Source organism: Heterodontus francisci, chromosome 4 (assembly GCF_036365525.1).
Source record: "Heterodontus francisci isolate sHetFra1 chromosome 4, sHetFra1.hap1, whole genome shotgun sequence".
In the NCBI taxonomy this organism is placed as follows: Eukaryota; Metazoa; Chordata; class Chondrichthyes; order Heterodontiformes; family Heterodontidae; genus Heterodontus; species Heterodontus francisci.
In genome coordinates, this window is record NC_090374.1 from 104566426 (window position 1) to 104581026 (window position 14601).

General features: G+C 47.2%; 1 protein-coding gene across 2 annotated transcripts in view; it reads right to left on the bottom strand.

Moving 5' to 3' along the window:
- Positions 1–14601, bottom strand: part of aldh7a1 (aldehyde dehydrogenase 7 family, member A1) — a 67294-nt gene that overhangs the window by 24586 nt on the left and 28107 nt on the right. For both annotated transcript variants that reach the window (XM_068029941.1, XM_068029940.1), the window contains one exon: positions 7784–7861. In XM_068029941.1, coding sequence (XP_067886042.1) covers positions 7784–7861 — 78 coding nt within the window. The remainder of the gene's footprint in view (positions 1–7783; positions 7862–14601) is intronic.

The window sequence follows — 14601 nt, forward strand, 5'->3', positions numbered from 1 at the left end:
ACTTCAGTTACAAAGCCAAATTGGAGAAGCTCGGGTTGTTCTCGTTAAAGAGTAGGTTGAGCGGAGATTTGATAGAGATGGTCAAAATCATGAGGAATCTGGACAGAGTAGATAGGGAGAAACTGTTTCCATTGGCAGAAAGTTTGAGACACAGAGGAGACTGATTTAAGATGACTGGCAAAAGAACCAAAGGCAACATGAGGATTTTTTATTTTTACACAGCGAGTGGTTAGGATCTGGAATGCACTGCCTGAGTGAGTGGTGGAACCAGATTCAACTGTGACTTTCAAAAGGGAATTGGATAATTATCCGAAGAGAAAAAAGATTGGAGTGCTGCAGGGAAAGTGCAAGGAGAGTGAGACTTATTGAGCTGCCCTTGAAGATAGCCGGCATGCACATGAAGGGCCAACGGGCCTCCTCCTCTGCTGTAACCTTTCCATGATTAAAGTCTATGATTCTATGATAAGAAATAGGAGCAGTAGTACACCATATGTCCCTTTAGGCCTGCTCCACTATTCAATACGATCGTGACTGATCTTCTGCCTCAACTCCACTTTCCTACTTCCTCCCCATATTCCTTGATTACCTGATATTAAAAAATCTATCCATCTATCCCAGCCTTAAATATAATCAATGATGGAGCATCCACAATCCCCTGAGGTAGAGAATTCCAATGATTCACAACCCTTTGAGTGAGGAAATTTTTCCTCATCTCAGTCTTTTACCTTGAGGCTGTGCCCCCGTGTACTAGATTCCCCAGCCAGGGGAAGCAACTTCTGCGTCTCCTGTCAAGGCCCTTCAGAATCTTGTATGTTTTAATGACATCACCTTTCATTCTCCTAAGCTCCAGAGTGTATAGGCACAATTTACTCAGCCTCTCACTATAGGACAACCCTCTCATCCCAGGAACCAATCTAGTGAACCTTCACTGTACAGCCACCAAGGCAAGTATATCCCTCCTCAGATATGAAGACCAAAACTGCGCACAGTACTCCAGGTGTGGTCTCACCAAAGCCCTGTACAATTGTAGCAAGACTTACTTACTCATGTATTTCTATCCCCTTGCAATAAAGGCCAACATGTTATTTGCCTTTGTAATGGTTTCTATAGCTGCATGCTAACTTTCTGTGATGCTTGTACGAGTGCAACCAAGTTTCTCTGAACATCAACATTTAAGTTTAATGTGTTTTAAAAAAAATATTCTGCTTTTCTATTAGTACTACCAAAGTAACCTCACCCTTCCACACATTACACTCCATCTGCCACCTTGTTGCCCACTTAATATAGTACCTTTAATGTAATAAAAGGTCCTAAGGCACTTCACAGGAGCAATATAAACAAATAAGACGCTAAAGCTACGTGAGATATCGGACCAGATGCTCAAAAGCTTGGTCAAAGAGGTAAGTTTTAAGGAGCGGCTTAAAGGAAGAAAATGAGGTGGAAAGGTGTAAGGAGGCAACTCCAGAGCTTAGGGTCGAGGCAGCTGAAGGCACAGCCACCAATGGTAGAGTGGTTAAAATTGGGGATGCTCAAGAGGCCAGAATTAGATCGAGCGCAGATATCTGAGGGTTGTGGGACCAAAAGGAGATTGCAGCAATAGGGAAGGGCGAGACCATAGACAGATTTGAAAAGCACGGAGGGTAGCAAGGGCACAGAATGAAATCTGGATGGAGGACTTCAACATCTAGCACCAAGAGTGATCAGGTGCAGTGACAAAGCTGGCAGAGTCCTGAAGGAAATAAGTACCAGATTGGGCCTGCGGCAGGTGACAAGAGAACCAACATGAAGGAATCTACCTCACATTGGAACATGAGAGCAGGAGTAGGCCATTCAGCCCATCGAGCCTGCTTTGCCATTCAATATGATCATGGATGATCATCCACATCAATTACTTTTTCCCCACACTATCCCCATATCCCTTTATGGCATTGGTATTTAGAAATTTGTCAATCTGCTTTAAACATTCCCAATTACTGAGCTTCCACAGCCCTCTGGGGTAGGGAATTCCAAAGATTCACGACTCTCTGAGTAAAGAAATGTTTCCTCATCTCTGTCCTAAGTGGCTTCCCCCTTATTTTGAAATTGTGTCCCCTGGTTCTAGACTCCCCAGCCAGGGGAAATATCTTACCTGCACCTACCCTGTCTATCTCCAAGTATTTTGTAGGTTTCAATGAGATCACCTCTCATTCTTCGAAACTCTAGAGTGTACAGGTCCAGTTTCCCCAATCTCTCTTCATAGGACAGTCCCGCCATCCTGGGAACAAGTCTGGTGAACCTTCGTTGCACTCCCTCTATGGCAATAATATCCTTTCTAAGGTAAGGGGACCAAAACTGCACACAGTACTCCAGGTGCAATCTAACCAAGGTTCTATACAATTGAAGCAAGACTTGGCTACTCCTGTACTCAAATCCTCTTGCGATAAAGACTAACATACCATTAGCCTTCCTAATTGCTTGCTGCACCTGCATGTGAGCTTTCAAGGACTTATTGACGAGGACATGCAGGTCCCTTTGTACACGTACACTTTCTAATCTCTTACCATTTAAGAAATACTCACCAATCTACCAGTCACAGATGCATCTACCCATGCTGTTATTGATGGGAGTGACCAATGCACAGTGCTTCTGAATACAAGGTCTCGTCTTCACATACAGGACATCCTCCAGTGTGTTGTGCGGCACCACCACTTTCTAAATGGATGCCCAGTTTTGAGCTGCTAGATCTGTCCTGAATCTATTCCATGAGGTGGAGTGGGCCACCAACAGCAGCAAAATTGTATTTCACCATAATCTGTAACTTCATGGCCAAGCACACCCCTCACTCTACCATTACCATCAAGCTGGGGGATCAACTCTGGTTCAATGTGGAGTGTAGAAGAGCGTGCCAGGAGCACCTTAAAATAAGCTGCCAACCTGGTGAAGCTACACCAAAGGACTACATGCATGCTAAACAGTGGAAGCAGCATGCAATAGAAAGAGCTAAGCGATCCCACAACCAAAGGATCAGGCCAAAGCTCTGCATTCCTGCCACATCCAGTCATGGATGGTGGTGGATAATTAAACAACTAACAGGGAAGAAGTTCCATGAACACCTCCATACTCAATGATGGCAGAACCCAGAATGCAAGTGCAAAGATAAGGCTGAAACGTTTCCAATCTTCAGCCAAAAGTGCCGAGTGGATATCAAAATCTTTGCCTCCTCCTGAGGTCCCCACCATCACAGAACAGAGAGAGTCTTCAGCCAATATGATTCACTTCACGAGTTGTCAAGGAACAACTGAGTGCACTGGATACAGCAAAGCTTATGGGCCCAGATAACATCCAGCAGTAGTGCTGAAGACTTGTGCTCCAGAACTAGCCACACACTGAGCCAAGCTGCTCCAGTACAGCTGCAATACTGACCTTTACCTTAGGGCTGCACAGTAGCGCAGTGGTTAGCACTGCAGCCTCACAGCTCCAGCGACCCGGGTTCGGTTCTGGGTACTGCCTGTGCGGAGTTTGCAAGTTCTCCCCGTGACCGCGTGGGTTTCCACCGGGTGCTCTGGTTTCCTCCCACAGCCAAAGACTTGCAGGCTGATAGATAAATTGGCCATTGTAAATTGCCCCTAGTGTAGGTAGGTGGTAGGAGAATTGAGGGAAGGTGGAGATGTGGTAGGGAATATGGGATTAATGTAGGATTAGTATAAGTGGCTGGTTGATGGTCGGCACAGACTCGGTGGGCCGAAAGGCCTATTTCAGTGCTGTATCTCTCTATGACTCTACCTGACAAAGTGGGAAATTGCTCAGGCTTGTCCTTCCCACAAAAAGCAGGACAAATCCAATCTGACCAATTACTGCCCCATCAGTCTATTCTCTATCAGCAAAGTGATGGAAAGGGTCACTGATGGTGCTATCAAGCGGCACTTATTCAGCAACAACTTGCTCACAGTTCTCAGTTTAGGTTCTGTCAAGACCACTCAGCTCCTGACTCAATTACAACGTTGGTCCAAACATGGATAAAAAAGCTGAATTTTAGAGATGAGGTGAAAGTACTGCCTTTGATATCAAGGCAGCATTTGACTGAGTGTGGCATCAAGGAGCCCTAATAAAATTGAAGTCAATGGGTACCTAGTTGGAGTCTTACCTGGCACAAAGGAAGATGGTTGTGGTTGTTGGAGGCAAATCATCTCAGCCCCATGACATCGCTGCGGGAGTTCCTCAGGGTAGTGTCCTAGGCTCAAACATCTTCAGCTGCGTCATCAATGATTTTCCCTTCGTCATAAGGTCAGAAGTGGGGATGTTCGCTGATGATGCATAGTGTTCAGTCCACTTGCAATTCCTTAGATAATAAAGCAGTTTGTGCCTGCATGCAGCAAGACTTGGACAACATTCAGGATTGGGTTGATAAGTGGTGAGGAACATTTGCGCTAAAGGCCTGCTACCCGACCCGAACCCGACATGCGTTGGGTTCGGGTCGGGCCCCTCTTCCGGGTCCAGCTTTCGGATTTGGGTTGGGTCGAGTCCAGGTCATGCTCAGGTCAAGTCGGGCTGGACACACACGGTAAGTGCTCTGCTGGTCAGTATTAAAAATAAAAAAAAAAACTTAGTTGAGCTGGGAGTCCAGGACGAAACTGAGTCTGCGCAGTGAGCGTGTGATGTCACTATGACGTCGTCACACATGCGCTGCAACTTCATGGAGCTTCCCAGTTGGAAAGTAGGTAAAGGGATGGTTGGGTCGGGCTCGGGTTGGGTCGAGCTCAGGTTGGGTCGAGTGGGGTCGGGCTCGGGTTAAGGCGAAGTTGGAGGGACTCAGGCCAGGTCAGGCTCGGGTCCGCTATGGATAGGCAGACATCAAGATCGGCGCAGGCTTGAAAGGCCGAATGGCCTGTTCCTGTGCTATACTGTTCTTTGTTAGGTCGGGTTCGTGTCGGTTTCTTTTTCTCAACCTAAGCAGGCCTTTAATTTGTGGCACACAAGTGCCAGGCAATTACCATTTCCAACAAGTGAGTCTAACCACCTCCCCCTGATATTCAATGGCATTACCATCGTCAAACCTCTCACCAACATCTTGGGGGATACCACTGACCAGAAACTTAACTGCACCACCACATAAATACGTGGCTACAACAACAGGTCAGGAGCTGAGCATCCTGCAGTGAGTAACTCACCTCGTGGCTCCTCAAAGCCTGCCTACCATCTACAAGCTACAAGTCAGAAGAGTGATGGAATACTCTCCACTTGCCTGGCTGAGTGGAGTTCCAACACTGAAGAAGCGCAACACCATCCAGGATAAAACAGCCCGCTTGATCGTCACCCCATCCACCATCTTAAGCATGCACTCCCTTCACCACCAACGCTGTGGTGTGCACCATCTACAAGACGCACTGCAGCAACTGACCAAGGCTCCTTCAACAGCACTTCCCAAACTCACAACCTCTTCCACCTAGGAGGAAAAGGACAACACCCCACCAACTCCATGTACCCCTCCAAGTCTCGCAATATCCCACTTGGTTAAATCCTGGAACTCCCTACCCGAGCAGCACTGTGGGAGTAACTTCAACACAAGGACCACAGCGGTTTAAGGTCATGGCTCACCAGCACCTTTGCAAGGTCAAATACAGATGGGCAATAAATGCTGGCTTTGTCGGCAATGCCCACGTTCTGTGAATGAATAATAAAACAGCTTTCCTAACTCCAAATATTAAAAATATGAAAACAGCCTACGTGAACCCCATTTAGAATCATAGAATGGTTACAGCCCATCATGTCCATGCTGGCTCTCTGCAACAGTGACTCAGTTAGTCCCACTCCCCTGCCTTTTCCCCATAGCCCTGCAAGTCTTCTCTTCAGATAATTACCTATTTCCCTCTTGAAAGCCATGATTGAATCGGCCTCCATTGCACCCTCAGACAGTGCATTCCAGATCCTAACTACTGACTGCGTAAAAATGTTTTTCTTCATGTTGCCTCTGGTGCTTTTGGTGATCACCCTAAATCTGTGTCCTCTAGTTCTCGACCCTTCCGCCAATGGGAACAGTTTCTCCCTATCTACTCTGTCCAGACCCTCCCAACGCACCCCACCGCCCCCCCCCACATGATTTTGAACAGCGCTATCAAATTTCCTCTCAACCTTTTCTTGAAGCAAACAGTCTCAGCTTCGTCAATCTATCCACGTACCTGAAGTCTCTCATCCCTGGAAACATTTGTGCAAATCTTTCCTGCACCCTCTCCAAAGCTTTCACATCCTTCGGAAAGCATGGTGCCCAGAATTGGACACAATGCTCAAGTTGAGCCTGAACCAGTGTTTTATAAAAGTTCACCATAACCTCCTTGCTTTTATACTCAATGCCTCTATTTATAATGCCTTAATAACCATTTTCACAACTTGCTCTGGCACCTTCAACGATTTGTGCACTTATACCCCCAGGTCCCTCTGCTCCTGCACCCCCTTTAGAATTGTATCCTTTATTTTATATTATCTTTCCTCATCCTTCCTACCAAAATGCATCACTTCACAGTTCTCGCCATTAAATTTCATCCGCCACGTATTTGCCCATTCTACCAGCCTGTCTACGACCTCTTGAAGTCCATCACTATCCTCCTCACAGTTGACAATAGTTCCAAGTTTTGTGTCATCTGCAAATTTTGAAATTGTGCCCTGCACACCCAAGTCTAGGTCATTAATACATATCAAGAAATAATGTCGACCCCTAAGGAACCCTAATATACACTGTTCTCCAGCCAGAAAAGCAACTGTTCACCACTACTATGTTACCTGTCACACAGCCAATTTCATATCCATGCTGCCACTGTGCCTTTTATTTCATGGGCTTCAAATTTGCTGACAAGCCTGTTATGTGGCACTTTATCAAATGCTTTTTGGAAGTCCATGTGCACCCATCAACTGCATAACCCTCATCAACCCTGTTACTTCATCAAAAAACTCAAATTCTTCAAACACGATTTGCCCTTAAACAAATCTGTGCTGATTTTCCTTAATTAATCCACATTTGTCCAAGTGACAGTTCATCGTGGCCTGGATTATCATTTCTAAAAGCTTTCCCACCACCCAGGTTAAACTGATTGGCCTAGAGCTGCTGGGTTTATCCTTCCACCCTTTTCTGAACACAGGTGCAACATTTACAATTCTCCCGTCCTCTGGCACCACCCTTGTATCTAAGAAGGGCTGGAATATTATGGCCAACACCTTCACAATTTCCACTCTTACTCCCCTCAGTATCCTTTGAGCAGAATTGTACTGCAGTAAATCTACGGAAAGTGGAACAAAGTAACCAGGGTAGTTGCCAATAAACTTAACATTGTGCACATTGTGTCCTTCCAAATGGCAAGTCCTCTGTGGTATAAGTTAGCGTGAGTATTTCTAAAGGACCAGGAGCATGCTCTCCCAAAATATATTTTCTGGTTAATTTTATAGCTTTTTTTTTTTACTTCATAGAAGACATGTTTACTGAAGAAATTCAAACATTTCCGTCAATCCATGTGATTAGCTATTATGCATGTTAAGTCAGACACTCAAGGTTATAAAGGACCAAAGGCATTTTATGGCAAGAGTTCATCATTCTAAACTCAATTTTTAGTAAGTTCTTCCATCATTATTTCACTGAAAAACTTGCACATAACCAACTGCAACAGTTATATTTAAGACCATGATTTTTTTCCCTCAAGTATTATTGCATTGGTCAGTAGAAAAATGATTGATACACCCACCCCCCAGAAGGCAACCTAATACATTTCAAGAGCATGAACAGGCATTAGCCTGTTGTCATTACTCCTTATTCACTTACCCAATATCAGCACCACCACATGTTAGGGAACAAATCGCTCCAGGTAATTTGTTATCTTCTAAAACCTGGGCAACAATTCTACAGAGAGAAATAATAAATTATAACAACTTACAAAGTTTGTCAATACTCTTATTTAAAAATTTAGATAGAGCTAAAGGAACTAAAGGCAGTAGAGAAAGGCTGTATTTTAATAACCACAACTTCAAGATAAAGAGCATCAATAAAAATTGAATTTGTTTTCTGCAGTTTACAGGGATTTCTTTAGAAAATTATTAGGAATAGACCTTAAAAAAAAAAACACACACGCACATATATACCGTGTTACACTTGACCATAAAATATTTAAATATGCTTTTGATAGAAGAATGATAGAAATCTGGATCAGAGAGCACTGCAGAGTGAGTTGCTAATGGAGTGATCCAGATGAATGAACTTCTAAAACAGAAATTTGGTCAGCATAGGAATTTAATGAGCAAAAATGGTGCATTCTTTTGGAACTCAAACTGAAAGCAAAATTTAAGCTCAAGTTTTAAACTTGAATAATCTGTACGTCAGTTATCTGTTAACTGTCAGTTAACTGCAAGCTGATCAGTGGCCCAAGTGTTAGCTAGACACTGGCTGGCCAGTTGAAACAGATGTTTGAAAGACAAAACTTGCGAGAGTACAGCAGTGAGAGTTGGGAACGGAGTAAAGCTTCTAAAGTGGGAATGGGTGAATTCAAGAAAGCTAACTGAACAGGGTTTTTGTCTGTTATTTTCAATTCTACTTCAGCATTTTTTAAAAAAACTCAAACAAACTTAAAACTAATTTAAAGTTGCACAAGGATGCAATACTTTATGCAAATGTAGAAGCTATGAGAAGTTTACATTCCAAGCCCAGATTCTGGAGGATTTCAACTGCAACGACTAACTAAGTCAGTCAATGTTTTGAACGCTGCTGTGGTTTGCCTTAGTGAATGACTGGCCACGCCTCAAACTATTGGAGAGGGAGTAATTTTTATAGACCAAGTGTTACAGAAGACCAGACTGTTGTAGGAGTAGGAGAGGAGATGCCAGTACCTAGGAGGAGGAGTGTGGAGCTGTTAAAAATGGGCCAGAAAAGGAGGAAAGAAAAAGTAGCAGATAGGTTGTGGCATTAGTTGATTTAATTATTCTGTTGACGGATAGAATTCTCTGCAAACTGGAATCAGAAACTAATGGTATGTTGCTTCCTGAGTGCATGGGTCAAGGATCCCAAGTCCCAGTTTGACAAAATGCTAGAGGGAGCAATTGTTGTCACCTATTTGGTAATGAATAACATTAGAAGGCAGCCAGAGTCTTCATGCTAATTTTATGCTATTGGGAAGGAAGCTTAAGGGAAAGACCTAGAGTGCAGTATTGTCTGAAGTATTACCTATGCCACATGCTAGTGAAGAGAGACAGACAGTAATTAAACAGAACACATGAGACTAAGGCTTTGGAGTGAGGGATCAGACAGCAATCCGATTGCTCTCAAAATTTTCTTGGGGAATCTAGTGACACGGGGGATGCTAACTGAAGAAGTGGTTGCTTAGCTGGTAGTTGGCAGTTTTTGCAAAACAGTTGAGATGCATAAGCAACAGACTGCCAATGAGGGTTGAAATATGCAATTTTGGCAAGCTGGGGCAGTGCAACGATATCCAAATGTGTTCAGCCTTCATCTTAATAGATTTGCTGAAATGAGTGATTGAAAGGAATTGGGTGCTATTGGTGTAAAAGGAGAGATTAAAGGAGATTGGCCATGAGCCAAAGGTGAATTAAATGTCCAAACGCGTGCTCAGAAATGGCAGGTGACAGAGCGTAAGCAAGGCAAGAGTCAGAGCGCAGAAGCCAATATGTGGAGATTTGTTGTTTCTTTTCCCTCCCTGAGTCTCCTAACATATTAATTCTGATAAAATAGAGGTAGTTTACTCAAAGAAATAAACTGGAACACACTGTCAGAAGCAGAACACTTCAGTTTACAGATTGTCACCACCCTTTGAGTGTCTATACAGCAGGCTTGCTTTGCAGAACAGTTGCATTGCAAAACCCTTTTGAAGCTGTTCTCCTGGCTCTGGCAGTGAGTGTATTGTTTAGTTTAGTTTAGAGATACAGCACTGAAACAGGCCCTTCGGCCCACCGAGTCTGTGCCGACCATCAACCACCCATTTATACTAATCCCATATTCCTACCACATCCCACCTGTCCCTATATTTCCCTACCACCTACCTATACTAGGGGCAATTTATAATGGCCAATTTACCTACCAACCTGCAAGTCTTTTGGCTTGTGGGAGGAAACCGGAGCACCCGGAGGAAACCCACGCAGACACAGGGAGAACTTGCAAACTCCACACAGGCAGTACCCAGAATTGAACCCGGGTCACTGGAGCTGTGAGGCTGCGGTGCTAACCACTGCGCCACTGTTGATAGTTTAAGACCTCAAATCTATTTTCAAAACATTTGTTGATGAATATTGTATATATTTTGTATCATGGCATGGTGACTGATCACAAGTTTGGCGAGCATTGGAATTCTATTGGAAAACACTGGTATAGAGGGAGCTTATGCAGATTAGATAGGCTTCACTTAAAACAAAAGCTGGTAGAGATGTTAGCAGACAGGATTACCTTCTAACCAATTCCTGACCCACTTCAATAGGTTGCCTCCAATTCCATGCACTCTTATGCTTGTTAAGCCACTTAAATAAAACCCGAGCTAGTATTTATAAAGAAAGAGAGTGTTACAACCAGGTGTGGAAGGGGTCTAGGGCTCCCGTCTCGGCCTTTTCCTGGTTTGGCCGCAACAGGGTTTAACTTTTAAAGCACTTTTTTTAGCTTCTCCTCAGTGAGTCCTTGCGCACTGCTCCCTAACTGTAATTGTAAAGGAATCAACCAGACAGGTTTTCTCAGGTATAAACAAGAAAAGTGTAAGTTTATGAACCTTAAAACTCTAATTCAGTTAAAATTTCTAAAAATACGTGATGCAACCACACTAGCATGCATATTCGATAAAAACACACAAATAGATACAGAGGAGAAGAAAGAATTAAAGGGGGGAGCTTTGTAGTGGTGGATGGAAATCAGTTACTGGTTTTGGGTTGGATGTAAAATCTTTGATTGAAGATAAGTCTCGTTAGGGCCCAGTGCACACTTTCAAACTTGTTTCCATGGTACCAGAAGGCTGAAGAGGTCTTCTGTCTTGAGGCTTAAGTTACTTTTGTGGGTCCCTGGAACCTTGCTTTGCATATAAGAGCAGGGGGGGGGGGGGGAAGAAAGAGAGGGGGGGGAAGAAAGAGAGAGGGGGGGGGAAAAGAGAGGGGGGGGGAAAAGAGAGGGGGGGGAAAAGAGAGGGGGGGGAAAAGAGAGGGGGGGAAAAGAGAGGGGGGGGAAAAGAGAGGGGGGGGAAAAGAGAGGGGGGGGGAAAGAGAGGGGGGGGAAAAGAGAGGGGGGGGGAAAAGAGAGGGGGGGGGAAAAGAGAGGGGGGGGGAAAAGAGAGGGGGGGGAAAAGAGAGGGGGGGAAAAGAGAGGGGGGGGAAAAGAGAGGGGGGGGAAAAGAGAGGGGGGGGAAAAGAGAGGGGGGGGAAAAGAGAGGGGGGGAAAAGAGAGGGGGGGGAAAAGAGAGGGGGGGGAAAAGAGAGGGGGGGGAAAAGAGAGGGGGGGGAAAAGAGAGGGGGGGGAAAAGAGAGGGGGGGGGAAAGAGAGGGGGGGGGAAAGAGAGGGGGGGGGAAAGAGAGGGGGGGGGAAAGAGAGGGGGGGGGAAAGAGAGGGGGGGGGAAAGAGAGGGGGGGGGAAAGAGAGGGGGGGGGAAAAGAGAGGGGGGGAAAAGAGAGGGGGGGAAAAGAGAGGGGGGGAAAAGAGAGGGGGGGGAAAAGAGAGGGGGGGGAAAAGAGAGGGGGGGGGAAAAGAGAGGGGGGGGAAAAGAGAGGGGGGGGGAAAAGAGAGGGGGGGGGAAAAGAGAGGGGGGGGAAAAGAGAGGGGGGGGGAAAAGAGAGGGGGGGGGAAAAGAGAGGGGGGGGAAAAGAGAGGGGGGGGGAAAAGAGAGGGGGGGAAAAGAGAGGGGGGGGAAAAGAGAGGGGGGGAAAAGAGAGGGGGGGGGAAAAGAGAGGGGGGGGAAAAGAGAGGGGGGGAAAAGAGAGGGGGGGGGAAAAGAGAGGGGGGGGGAAAAGAGAGGGGGGGGAAAAGAGAGGGGGGGGAAAAGAGAGGGGGGGGGAAAAGAGAGGGGGGGGAAAAGAGAGGGGGGGGAAAAGAGAGGGGGGGGAAAAGAGAGGGGGGGGAAAAGAGAGGGGGGGAAAAGAGAGGGGGGGGAAAAGAGAGGGGGGGAAAAGAGAGGGGGGGGAAAAGAGAGGGGGGGGAAAAGAGAGGGGGGGGGAAAAGAGAGGGGGGGGGAAAAGAGAGGGGGGGGGAAAAGAGAGGGGGGGGGAAAAGAGAGGGGGGGGAAAAGAGAGGGGGGGGAAAAGAGAGGGGGGGGGAAAAGAGAGGGGGGGGGAAAAGAGAGGGGGGGGGAAAAGAGAGGGGGGGGGAAAAGAGAGGGGGGGGGAAAAGAGAGGGGGGGGGAAAAGAGAGGGGGGGGGAAAAGAGAGGGGGGGGGGAAAAGAGAGGGGGGGGGAAAAGAGAGGGGGGGGGAAAAGAGAGGGGGGGGGAAAAGAGAGGGGGGGGGAAAAGAGAGGGGGGGGGAAAAGAGAGGGGGGGGGAAAAGAGAGGGGGGGGGAAAAGAGAGGGGGGGGGAAAAGAGAGGGGGGGGGAAAAGAGAGGGGGGGGGAAAAGAGAGGGGGGGGGAAAAGAGAGGGGGGGGGGAAAAGAGAGGGGGGGGGAAAAGAGAGGGGGGGGGAAAAGAGAGGGGGGGGGAAAGAGAGGGGGGGGGAAAGAGAGGGGGGGGGAAAGAGAGGGGGGGGGAAAGAGAGGGGGGGGGGAAAAGAGAGGGGGGGGGAAAAGAGAGGGGGGGGGGAAAAGAGAGGGGGGGGGGAAAAGAGAGGGGGGGGGAAAAGAGAGGGGGGGGGGAAAAGAGAGGGGGGGGGGAAAAGAGAGGGGGGGGGAAAAGAGAGGGGGGGGGAAAGAGAGGGGGGGGGGAAAAGAGAGGGGGGGGGGGAAAAGAGAGGGGGGGGGGAAAAGAGAGGGGGGGGGAAAAGAGAGGGGGGGGGGAAAAGAGAGGGGGGGGGAAAGAGAGGGGGGGGGGAAAAGAGAGGGGGGGGGGAAAAGAGAGGGGGGGGGGAAAAGAGAGGGGGGGGGAAAAGAGAGGGGGGGGGGAAAAGAGAGGGGGGGGGGAAAAGAGAGGGGGGGGGGAAAAGAGAGGGGGGGGGGGAAAAGAGAGGGGGGGGGGAAAAGAGAGGGGGGGGGAAAAGAGAGGGGGGGGGAAAAGAGAGGGGGGGGGAAAAGAGAGGGGGGGGGAAAAGAGAGGGGGGGGGGGGGGAAGATACCGATGCTTCAGGCAGGATAGAGAGGGAGGAAAAAGGGGTGGAGGAGTTGCATTACTGGTCAAAGAGGATATCACAGCTGTGCTGAAGGAAGGCACTATGGAGGACTCGAGCTGTGAGGCAATATGGGCAGAACTCAGAAATAGGAAGGGTGCGGTAACAATGTTGGGGCTGGACTACAGCCTCCCAACAGCGAGCGTGAGACAGAGGTACAAATATGTGAACAGATTATGGAAAGCTGTAGGAGCAACAGGGTGGTGGTGATAGGAGATTTTAATTTTCCCAACATTGGCTGGGATTCACTAAGTGTTAGAGGTCTAGATGGAGCAGAATTTGTCAGGAGCATCCAGGAGGGTTTTCTAGAGCAGTCTGTAAATAGTCCAACTCGGGAAGGGGCCATACTGGACCTGGTGTTGGGGAATGAGCCGGGCCAGGTGGTTGACGTTTCAGTAGGGGACTACTTTGGGAATAGTGATCACAATTCCGTAAGTTTTAGAATACTCATGGACAAAGACGAGAGTGGTCCTAAAGGAAGAGTGCTAAATTGGGGGAAGGCCAACTATACCAAAATTCGGCAGGAGCTGGGGAATGTAGATTGGGAGCAGCTGTTTGAAGGTAAATCCACATTTGATATGTGGGAGGCTTTTAAAGAGAGGTTGATTAGCGTGCAGGTGAGACATGTTCCTGTGAAAATGAGGGATAGAAATGGCAAGATTAGGGAACCATGGATGACAGGTGAAATTGTGAGACTAGCTAAGAGGAAAAAGGAAGCATACATAAGGTCTAGGCGGCTGAAGAAAGACGAAGCTTTGAAAGAATATCGGGATTGTAGGCGCAATCTGAAACGAGGAACTAAGAGGGCTAAAAGGGGTCATGAAATATCTTTAGCAAACAGGGTTAAGGAAAATCCCAAAGCCTTTTATTCATATATAAGGAGCAAGAGGGTAACCAGAGAAAGGATTGGCCCACTCAAGGACAAAGGAGGAAAGTTATGCGTGGAGTCAGAGAAAATGGGTGAGATTCTAAATGAGTACTTTGCATCGGTATTCACCGAGGAGAGGGACATGACGGATGTTGAGGTTAGGAACAGATGTTTGATTACTCTAGGTCAAGTCGGCATAAGGAGGGAGGAAGTGTTGGGTATTCTAAAAGGCATTAAGGTGGACAAGTCCCCAGGTCCAGATGGGATCTATCCCAGGTTACTGAGGGAAGCGAGAGAGGAAATAGTTGGGGCCTTAACAGATATCTTTGCAGCATCCTTAAACACGGGTGAGGTCCCGGAGGACTGGAGAATTGTTAATGTTGTCCCCTTGTTTAAGAAGGGTAGCAGGGATAATCCAGGTAATTATAGACCGGTGAGCCTGACGTCAGTGGTAGGGAAGCTGCTGGAGAAGATACTGAGGGATAGGA